This window comes from Sapajus apella, unplaced genomic scaffold, assembly GCF_009761245.1.
Source record: "Sapajus apella isolate SASKATOON/1434 unplaced genomic scaffold, GSC_monkey_1.0 scaffold11, whole genome shotgun sequence".
Classification (NCBI taxonomy): domain Eukaryota; kingdom Metazoa; phylum Chordata; class Mammalia; order Primates; family Cebidae; genus Sapajus; species Sapajus apella.
The window spans coordinates 41626779-41636983 of record NW_022436951.1 but is presented as its reverse complement, the minus strand read 5'-3'; the positions used below and the strand labels follow the sequence as shown (position 1 = coordinate 41636983).

At 63.9% G+C, this 10205-nt stretch overlaps 1 protein-coding gene across 3 annotated transcripts in view; it reads right to left on the bottom strand.

Moving 5' to 3' along the window:
- TPPP (tubulin polymerization promoting protein) overlaps window positions 1–10205 on the bottom strand; it is a 30018-nt gene that overhangs the window by 6037 nt on the left and 13776 nt on the right. For all 3 annotated transcript variants that reach the window (XM_032279182.1, XM_032279183.1, XM_032279184.1), the window contains exon 2: window positions 8348–8662. In XM_032279182.1, the coding sequence (XP_032135073.1) occupies window positions 8348–8658 (311 nt within the window). In that variant the 5' untranslated portion in view covers window positions 8659–8662. The remainder of the gene's footprint in view (window positions 1–8347; window positions 8663–10205) is intronic.

Sequence of the window (10205 nt, the reverse complement as noted above, 5' to 3'; positions counted from 1 at the left end):
CAAACCCCAGACACAAATGTTCACCACTGCTCCGTCCATAGTCACCAGCAGAGACACAAATGTTCACCACTGCTCCGTCCATAGTCACCAACCCCAGACAAACCCAAATGTTCACCGCTGCTCCGTCCATAGTCACCAAACCCCAGACAAGCCAGTGCCCTTCAGCAGTGTCCAGACTAGTGCTGTGCTGTGTGCGCATGTGGACGGCACCCCAACTCTTGAAAACAAGTCCGGAATACGCACCCGACGTGGTGGGCGCCGAGTGGCCTGGCTCAGAGCCAGCCACAGAGGTGCCTCGGGGAGGTTCCCACACCCCCAGGTGCATGCTGTGTTGAAACACACCTGAGGTTCCCACACACTTTACACGCGTATCCTGAACACAACACGGCACCAGCAGGAACAGCAGTGAGCCAGAGGAGACGAAATCTGCTCAGAAACACCCAGGGCTCGGGGGCCCACAGCTCAGACCCCCACACCTCACAGGGGCCCAGGGAGGGGAGCTGAAGCCTCGTGCTGTGCCAGGCTCTGGGGAGACAGAGCCCCAGGGAGGGGCCTGGACTGCTGAGGACAACCACTCAGGGAACATTCCAGAACCACGGTCGTAGGTGCTGTTGGCTAACAGCGTCCCCCAGGAGGGGCTGGTGGCTTGGGGTGCACAGCATTGTGGGGGTTTAGCCCCTTGACGCTCTCAGCCTGGACACCCAAACCGTCCCCTGTGGGGCTGGAGGAGACAGGCCACCCTAAGCAGCCGTGCCCCTCAGTCCAGCAGTGCCTGGAACTGACGGTGCCCACTGGGCCCTGCAGGGGTGTTGGCTCTCCAGGGTCCTCGGGGCCTGTCTGTCCTGGGCTGTCAAAGGCTCTCCTGTCTTCTATTCACACCCTGCCCAAGCTGACATGTGGATGCCAGGCCTGACTGCCAGCCTGGTGACCAGTACCGGGGCAGGCAGCCCTTTCTGACGTCCTCGGAGCCAGGCACCACCAGCATGAGTCACTCGGCAGGGAGGGGGATGACTGAGGGTTCCCCCATCAGAGACGACATTCAGAGCAGGACACCTGCTCTGCCCGTGCTCCCAGTGTCTTGGGGAAAGGGTGCCTGGGTCTCTGCCCCGTGCCCACGGGGAGCTTTCCCCAGGAGACCCGGGTGCCCCCTGCCTGGAGCAGTCCTCAGGAGTTCTGGGACAGCCGTGCCTGCCTCTTCCCCAGAGACACTAGTCCGGCTGCCCGGCTCTCCCGACACAGAGTGGGCCTGTTCTCCAGAGCCCCAGGTGCTGGAGGAGCCTCCGAGGGCGGAGCCCGGCATCCTCGCTGCCCATGGGTCCCCAGCCCAGCGCCCTGCCCCGAAGCCCACCCAGCAGGTCAAGGCTGCTGCTCACACAGGATGCCCTCGGGGGCCTGCACTACCTTCTCAGGCTCTGAGTCCCCCGGCCTCTGGGCTTGGCTCGGTCTCTCAGGGACACTGGGGCCAGGCCTGGGGCCTCCGGGAGCTGGGATCCGGCCAGCACAGCCTTCAGAGGACTGAAGCCTGTTCCTCTGGGGCAGATGTCACAGGCCATGCTGGGCTCGGAACTGTGTGTCCACATCCTTGTGAAACAGCCCCTCCTCCACATGCTTAGGCAAGCCTGGGAGTGAGGGGCTGCGGCTCCCCTGGGGCACCAACCTCTGGGATCTTCCAGTATCTCCTGAGACCTGAGGAGGCTGGGAAGGAACCCCCGGCTGGTGGGGCCCGAGATGGGAATGGGGTCTTCCGGGAGGCTCCTGCCCAATAGGGACCTGGCCTTAGGGGAGCCAGGTTGGCACCGCTGTCCTGCACATCAGCTTTTGTGCTCCTGGAGGGTCTAGTGGTCCCGTCCAGCAAGACCCAGCCTTGGGGTCCCCAATGCCTGCTGGCCGCCCCTGCCTCCCCCAAGACCCAGCAGGATACAGAGGACCTGGAGCGGCCTTTTCTGGGGCCAGCGGTGGCCGGTGACAAGGTCCCCAGGCCCTGCCCGTCCTCCCCTCACAGGTGACTCCACCAGCTGAGCTCCTGGGGGCAGGTGAGGTGACGTCCAGCCACCTGGGAGGGCTTCTTCCCTCATCTCAGGAAACCGGAGCCCTTCCTGCACCCCACTTGGGCTCAGTGGCTGGATGGTGATGTCCACTGGACCATGCAGCTCAAGCCCTGGGCAGCCGAGAGCTAGGGCCCTCCTATTGCTGCTCAGGCTCCAGCCCCAGGCCCGCCCACCGCGGTGGGGAGTGTGTGGTCACCACCCTATGGACGTCACCAAGAAAAGGTGGCCCTTGGTGGGACATGGACTTGGGGCCCAGAGGACCCCGGGCTGATGTGGGGGCTCCCAGCCTTCTCTAGGGGGCCACAGGGGCTGGGCTGCCTCTGTCCACCCTTCGCGGCCTGGGCAGGGCTTGGGCCAATGCACCTGCCGTCAGTTTCCGGCTGTTTGGAGGTCTCCCTCAACCTGTGCTGCCTGGCCGGGCTCATGGGGCAGAGTGCACAGCCAAGGACACGCCCACCACTGGCAGAGACCAGAGGAGATGATGCCCGTCACCATGCAGCGCGTGGACCATTGCCGGTGCTGCCTGGCCCGCAGATCATCGGAGCCTCGGGCCTTGACCGTGAGGCCGCGGGGCCCCGAGCCCGTGAACCCTCAGCCACAGAAGCACCCACCACCAAAGGACCCCAGAGCCTCCACGCTGCAGGAGCTGCGGTCATCCTGCACTGCCAGGGGCGGCCACTAGAGGCTCCCCAAAGACAGAACAGGCCCCGGGGCTCCGGTGCAGGCCAGCGCCAGCTGCACAGGGTGGGCACCCACGCAGTGGAGGCACAGGGCTCAGGGTGGGGAGCGCGGCCCACCCTTCCCCAGGGCTGGGAACCACGGGGGAGGGAAAGGGGAGCAATGGCCCCTTCCGGGGAGCTGACACCTGCATTTCTGGGGTGGACAGACAGGAGGACGCACACACAGCGCTCAGGACTTCCGCTGCCCTGCGGTGGCTGCCCTCCAAATGCGCTGTGACCCGGATTCTCTCCAAACCTGGGTCTCGCTCCTGGGAGGTGGCTGGGTCAGCTTCCATACTGGAAACAGTCCGCACGCTTTAGGACAAAGTCCTGCCTGGTGGCTGGGCCGGTGTACCAGGCTCTGAGCAGCTCTCCTCGCTCGGGGCGACCATGGAGCCCGGCCCTGCTGCCCTCTGGGCGCCCGCTGGCCCTGGCTTCCTCCTAACGTGCGTCCAGGCGCTTTAACCCCAAGCCAAGCCACCGCCAGTCAGGTGGCTGCAGGAAACGTCAGTGCATTTACTTGGGAGTACACCCCACACCCAACACACACTTGTGGGCCCTTGGGGAGTCCGGGGCTCCCAGCGAGCCGAGACCCCAGCCCAGCCCCCCTTCCTCTGCCTCTTCAGCTGGATGCCCCCCCGGGCTAGATGGACCCGCGGTGGGCTCCGTGAGCAAGGCTTCCCGACTCTCGCCCAGGTGCTGGTGGTGGTTGGTGCAGGTGGGGAGGCAGTGGCCGAGCCTGACCCCAGGGGTCCCGAGGCACCCACGGCACGGGCCCCTCCCCAGGCTCGTGGAGGCGCTGGGAGACCTGCTGTCCGTGGCCCTGCAGGGCCCCACTCCCACCACCACAGTCCTGCTTGTGCATCCCACGCCTCCACTAATTAATATTTTTAAGCTGCCCCTGTGTGCTCTTTGCAGGAGGAGTCATTGTCTGGGTTAGCGGTAGTCTTCAACAAAAACCTGGCATCAGGCTGCAAGAAATTTGTTTAAGATTTAACACATAGTAACATCAAAACAAACAAGCGCTGCCATGGCAACGACGACCAAACAAAGGCTCGCAGATACCCCAAGCTGGCGCCACGCCGGTGGAGTCATGGCAACCTGCCCCGAAAACAGAAATCGCTGGACTTTCTCTCTACCGAGCCCTGTCAGAGTCAGCAGCTTTCTACGGTACCTAAGGCCACTTCCTCGCGGTCCCCAGGCTCCTGAGGGAGGCAGGGGCTCCCACAAGTGACAGTGGGCCTCCCCTCCCCAAAATGCAAAACAAAAGCAACCCGACACCCCTCAGGCCTGCCGCACACCACTCCTTGCTTTTCCCGGAAATCGAAGGAAAATCTCTGTTGCCCTAGACCCGTCCTGGTGGCCCCGCCCCTCCTGGTGGCCCCGCCCCTCCTGGTGGCCCAAATCCCTCTCTCTTCCTGAGACAGGGGTGTGAGTTCAGGTGGTCCCTTGCTCCTGCACAGCTGGGAGGTCAGGAACCCCTGACAGGATCATAGGGACCCCCGAGGGCAGTGCAGGCTGCAGGAGGGAAGGACACTTTGCGGGTGGGGGACGGGAGGAGGCGGAGGCAGCCCTGGAGGAACCCGGGTGTCACAGGGGTCTGCGTCTGCAGGTGAATGGGGAGGCGGGGAGGTCAGAATCCCTTGGCCTCCCCTCAGGCCAGGGTCACCTGAGCTGCTGCCTGCAGGACACCCTCCCACACAGCGCCCACCCACGGCGCCCACCGGGCTGCCCGGGACTGGGTCTCAACCTCAGCCCCTCTCTAGACTTGGGCCACAGCTCTCTGCTCCCCCCAACCTTGACCCTCATGGTCAGCCCAGACCGGCACACCCCGAGGCTGGTCCCGAGTTCTCAGTGGGGAAGTGGTTGTGCTGGAGTGGGGGTGCTGAGCCTCAGGTCCCAAGTGCCTGGGCAGCTCCAGCCTTGCTCTGGCAGCGAGCCTGGACCAGCTGGGGCTCCTCCGGCCTCCTGTGGCGCCAGCACCCCCACAAGCAGGGAAGGGCTCCCATCATCCTCCAAGTGAACCACAGCAGCACGGCCCCACCCGCCACAGGGTGAGCTCTGCATGTGTGTGCAGGCATGTGTGTGCACGTGTGAGGCCATGTGAGTTCTGCATGTGTGTGCACGTGTAGGGCCGTAAGAGTTCTGCGTGTGTGTAGGTGTGTGTGTGCACGTGTGCAGTTGTGTTCTGTGTGTCTGTGCAGGCATGTGTGCATGTGTGCAGTTATGTGATTTCTGCATGTGTGCAGGTGTGTGTGCACGTGTGTGGTGTTCAGTGTGTCTGTACAGGCATGTGTGCACGTGTGAGGCCATGTGATTTCTGCCTGTGTAGGCATGTGTGTGCATGTGTGCAGCTGTGTGAGTTCTGGGTGTCTGTGTAGGCATGTGTGTGCATGTGTGTGGTCATGTGATTTCTGTGTGTGTGCAGGCATGTGTGTGCACGTGTGGGGCCGTGTGAGTTCTGCATGTGTGCAGGTGTGTGTGTGCATGTGTGGGGCTGGATTAGTTGTACATGTGTGCAGGCGTGTGTGTGCACGTGTGGCCGTGTGATTTCTGCATGTGTGTAGGTGTGTGTGAGCACGTGTGAGGCTGTGTGAGTTGTATGCATGTGCAGGCGTGTGTGTGCACGTGCATGGCCATGTGCACGCATGTGCCGCAGCTTGAAGGCAACTTTCTGCAGAAGTAATCGTACGGGGTGTCCTGGCCGATGCCCAGGCGGCCCTGCAGGGCTGACGGCTCCTGGACGGGCTCTTCCTGCTTCCCGCCCAGTCTTCTAGAAGCTTCGCCCACGGGCAACACCTCCACGCTGCTTCGCCCCAGGTCTGCTCCTGTGTATCCTGGAGCACACACTGGGTGGCACAGAGGGCAGCCGGGACTGGTCCCAGATGCACCCACACACCCAGGCCTGCTGGGAGGCAGCTGTCAGGGCCAGGGAGCACGGGCTGGGATCTGCGAAGGGGCTGGCCCCTCCAAGCAAGGACACCTGAGGGCGGAGGAGGAGCACTGTGGGGAGCAAGGGTCCTGGCGGCCAAGGGGAGGAGCCTGCCCTGCCCGTGCCCACGCAGGCTCCAGACACGGCGGCCGCACCGCGAGCTCTGCCTGCCACTGCACACACTAAATATAGCCGACCCAGTTTCCCTCTCCCAGTCCGTGTGCCCGGGACACGTCCCCTTGGCAGAGTGAATTCTGGGCTCAAGACAAGGGCAATGCCAGTGCCAGAGGCTCTGGCCCCTGACGTCCCAGGCGCAGCGCAGGTCAGTGCCGCCTGCCCATGGCTGCCGACCCACCAGAGTGGCCCTGGTTAGCAGGACCTGCCAGCTGCTGGCTGGGGCCGTCCACATAAGCCCACATCGTGTGGCCTGCTGCTGCAGGAGGCTGCAGGTTTCCAGCAGGGCACAGCAGGCTGGTCTGTCCCCCAGGTGCCGGCTGGCATGGCGAGCCCTGCATGTGATGTGCCAAGCCCCAGGGAGCCTGTGGGAGCCTCCCTTTGCCAAAGAGCCCACAAGCGGGGTCTGGACAGCAGAGTCGCCCCTGCCATCGTCCCAAGGGAGGTGCAGGGACAGTGGCCCCTGAGCCCCGAGACAGTCCACGGAGAGTCTGTGGCCGGGGGTGTAGCACTGGGGGTGGGGGCTGTTGAATGGACCCTCACAGGCTGAGACCCAGCCTTTGTCAGGGCCTTGCTGGTCCCCTCGCTTGGGCAGGCTCTGTGTGCGCTCCCGGTCCCCAGGGATGAGTGGTCCTGGGTGGGCGTGGGCTCTGACTGCTGTGGCATCGGCAAACAGCAGCCCTGTCAGAGGCCAGGGAGTGCGAGGCTGCATGGCTACCTTGCCAGAGGCTCCAGTCACAGCCTCCTCTCACACCAGCCAGTGCCTGAGCCCATGAGGATGGGAGGCTGGGAAGTCACAAAGGAGGGAACTGGGGGCACTGGGTCAGGACAGGGTCAAGGGTGAGAACAGCTCACACCTGGGGCCCCTGATGGAGCCTCTCCTCCACTTCTCCAGGACCGAGGCTGTGAGCTGTCAGGATGACAAACAGGACTTGCTGGTCTGGCCGCCCCACGCCATCCCCTGGAGCTGGGGCAGCCTGAAAGGCAGTCAGCGGGCTGGAGAGAGAGTCCGGGTTCAGGCACCTTCTGGTGGTTTCCTTAGGCAACCTGGTGGTTCTCCACTCCCAGGAGGTCACCATATTGATGCTGAACTTAGCGCGGACACCGGATCGGCATAGCGCACTACAGCCCAGAACTCCTGGGCTTAAGCGATCCTCCTCCCTTAAGCTGGGGTGACAGGCGCGCGCCACCACGCCCGGCAAGCATAACTTTCCAGACCCAAGTGCCCTCGGATGCACTCAAATGTGCCACACGCAACAGGACGTTCACCAGGGCACACATGACCCAGGAGACAACTGAGACCCAGGGGACACACGTGACATCGCCATGGAGCGCAGCAGAGACGGCACCGCTGCAAAGGCCACAGAGCCTGCCCAGAGCTGGTAGACGGGGCGCTGGTGCCGCAGACGTGAGCCCCCCCACAGCCTTCAGCACAGGTGCCTGCCCCAGGGCCTGGCCCCTCGAAAAGCCAAGGTTGCTGGTGGGAAGGGGGCAGGACCTCTGAGGTGAAAGAGGTGATGGCTTGCAGCGATGTGGAAGTGAAATGGATCACACTGGCAGCCGTGGACGCAGGAGCAAACCGTCAAAATGAAATAAAGCCATTTCCACCCAGGCGACGGGACGGGGCCGGACCCGGGGCGCGGGGAACTGCTGTTTTCATCAGGCACGATCACATCGGGTGTCGGGACACGCGGTCAATGTGCCGGAGCGTGTCAGGGTGCCTCAGCATGCTTCCCAGTGTCCGGGAGAAAACAGGCACACAGTTGACACAGCAACATATGTGTGCACACACAAAAACACACGTGCACACAAGACGCAGACAAAGCACGTGGCGCAATGTGGTTTCACGGTGGTGGCCGCTGCCGCCCCCCGGTGCCCTTTGCTGTTTTGGGGCCCGTGGGAGTCCCCGGGCAGCAGCGGGGTGGCACAAAAGCTGTGGGAGAGAGGCTGGGGACAGCCAAGAGGCCAGCTCCATGCCCGGGACACAAGCTCCCAACCCCACAGACTCAGCCCCTGAGCCAGCCCGCAGAGGATCGGGAGCTCTGCCTGCCAGCAGCCACCTGCCTCTCCAGGCTCCAGGCAGGCCCCATCCCCATTCCTGGGGCGGCCCAGTGATCCCAGCCACAGCTCCCTGACTTCGGGGTGCAGCGTTCACTCCAAGTTGTCTCCGAGGCCAGACAGCCCCTCAGGCCACGTCCCATGCCCAGCCCCCACAGACCATGGGGCCGGGAGGAGCTGGGGCTGCCGCTGAGGACATGGCACCCAGGGGTCCGGCAATGCCAGGACCACTGCTCCCCGGATGCCCAGAAGGCACGTTCAGGCTCCTGTGTCTGGGCTGCTTCTGAGAAGGGTGGGGTCTTGAAACACAACCCCCTCCACCTCCCCATGGCCCGCTCCCCACAGAACCCACCCAGGGACTCAGAGTCGCAGACCCCATACTCGAGGTTGTGGGCTCGAGAGGCCGGCGCACTCACTTGATCTTGCTGAAGACGATGTCCACGTCGGTGACAGTCACGTTCCTGCCGTCGATCACCTGGCAGTCCCTGCACAGCTTCGACCAGTTCTTACCGTGCATCTCCCTCCCAGTGGCCCTGGTGTCCCCGTGCACGGCGAAGCGCCGGAAGGCCTCCTCCAGGGCGCTGAGCTCGGGGGCCGCAGCCGCCCCCTCACCGGCACCCTCCGACTCCAGCGACAACCTCTTGGCCGCCCTGTCCTTCGAGGGGTCCCCCGGGGACTTGGGGGGCGTCCTGTTGGCAGCTTTGGCGGGCTTGGCCTTGTCAGCCATGTTGCTGTGGAGGAAGAAGAGAAAGGTGTCACCCAGGCCCTGTCCTGACTGACCCAGGTGGCACACAGGAGACCCGCCGTGTCAAAGGCCACCAGGATGTGCAGGCCCTCCTGGGGCTGGGTCCGAGGCCCCTCAGATGCTCAGAGCTGGGGCACGTCTGTCCAGCTGCCGGACAGAGCTGAGCCAAGAGAGGCCCTGCCCGCCGCCGTCAGTGGGTCAAGGACCCCCTAAGCCAGATAAAGCCAGCAGCACAGCAGAGCCCAGGGTGGGAGCCGAGCTGGGTGCCCAGGAGCTCCAGGCCAAGGAGGCTCAGGGTGTGACCTGACAGCATCAAAGCCTATTCCAGGTCTGCCATGCCACAGTTCCACTGCCTTTCTGGGTCCCCCATGCCACAGTTCCACTGCCTTTCTGGGTCCCCCTGCCACAGTTCCACTGCCTTTCCGGGTCCCCAGGCCACAGTTCCACTGCCTTTCCGGGTCCCCAGGCCACAGTTCCACTGCCCCTCCTGTGGACGCCAGCTCTGCAGCTCTGGGGGACACCTCGGGTCACACCCTCCCCGGCATCCATGAGGGGACCCCCTCCTCCGGGGTCTGTGGTGGGTCACCCTCTTCCAGGGTGTCCACAGCAGTCGTGTGACAGAAGCTATCACCACGGTGCAGAGCCTCTAACTGGAGATGGAGCTTTGGGTTAGGGAGGGTGTATGGTGGCCCTGGGGGTGCCCGAGAAGACTCTGTCCAGGAGTCCAGGGTCTGCTGAGCACGAGGTGGCCCCGGCCAGTGGAGGGGACTGTGAATGTTCAGGGCTGAGGCAGTGGGGGGTGGTGCAGGGACACCCCCTGGACTTTGCAAGGCACCCACCTCCAAGCTGGCGGCCAGGCCATGGGGTTAAAAAGACAGGAGTGCCGCCCAGGCAGGGCTCAGGGATGCAGGGCTGTGCAGTGGGGCGGTCGTGGGCTTCTGAGGCCACCTCCCCACCACACGTGGCCTCCAGTGAGACAGTCAGGCCCCAAAGAACCCAGAGTGCAGTATTAGACTCAGGGCCCCACAGCCGCTTCCCTGAGGGGCCTGGACAGCAGGTTACCCGTCAACACCACACCAAGAGCTGAATGTGGCCTTCACACACAGGCACAAGAGCAGGTGGGAGGGGCCGTGCTGAGGACACAGGTGTGTGAGACACAGGTGCGTGCCCCAACCCTGGGCCTCACGATGCCCTCTCAGATCTGCAGTTCTCAGCATCAGTCAAGGCCAAAGCGTGCTCCATCATTGTGGGGGTCCTGTGGGTGGCCCATGATGACCTTGAGATCCCACAAATTCCCCCAAAACAGCTGGAAAAGATCCTGGGGCACTCCCTACATTGAGGACCTTCAAGGCCTCAGGTCCCACCCATTCACCCCTTTCCCAGAAAGGCACTGAAAATGCAGTTGCCAACCCTGAGGGGGGCATAAGGATAGGACCGAGTCAGGGGCAGGGCCGTGTGGGGCAGGATCCCGGGGGTGGGGCAGGGCCGTGTGGGGCAGGATCCCGGGGGTGGGGCAGGGCCTCGTGGGG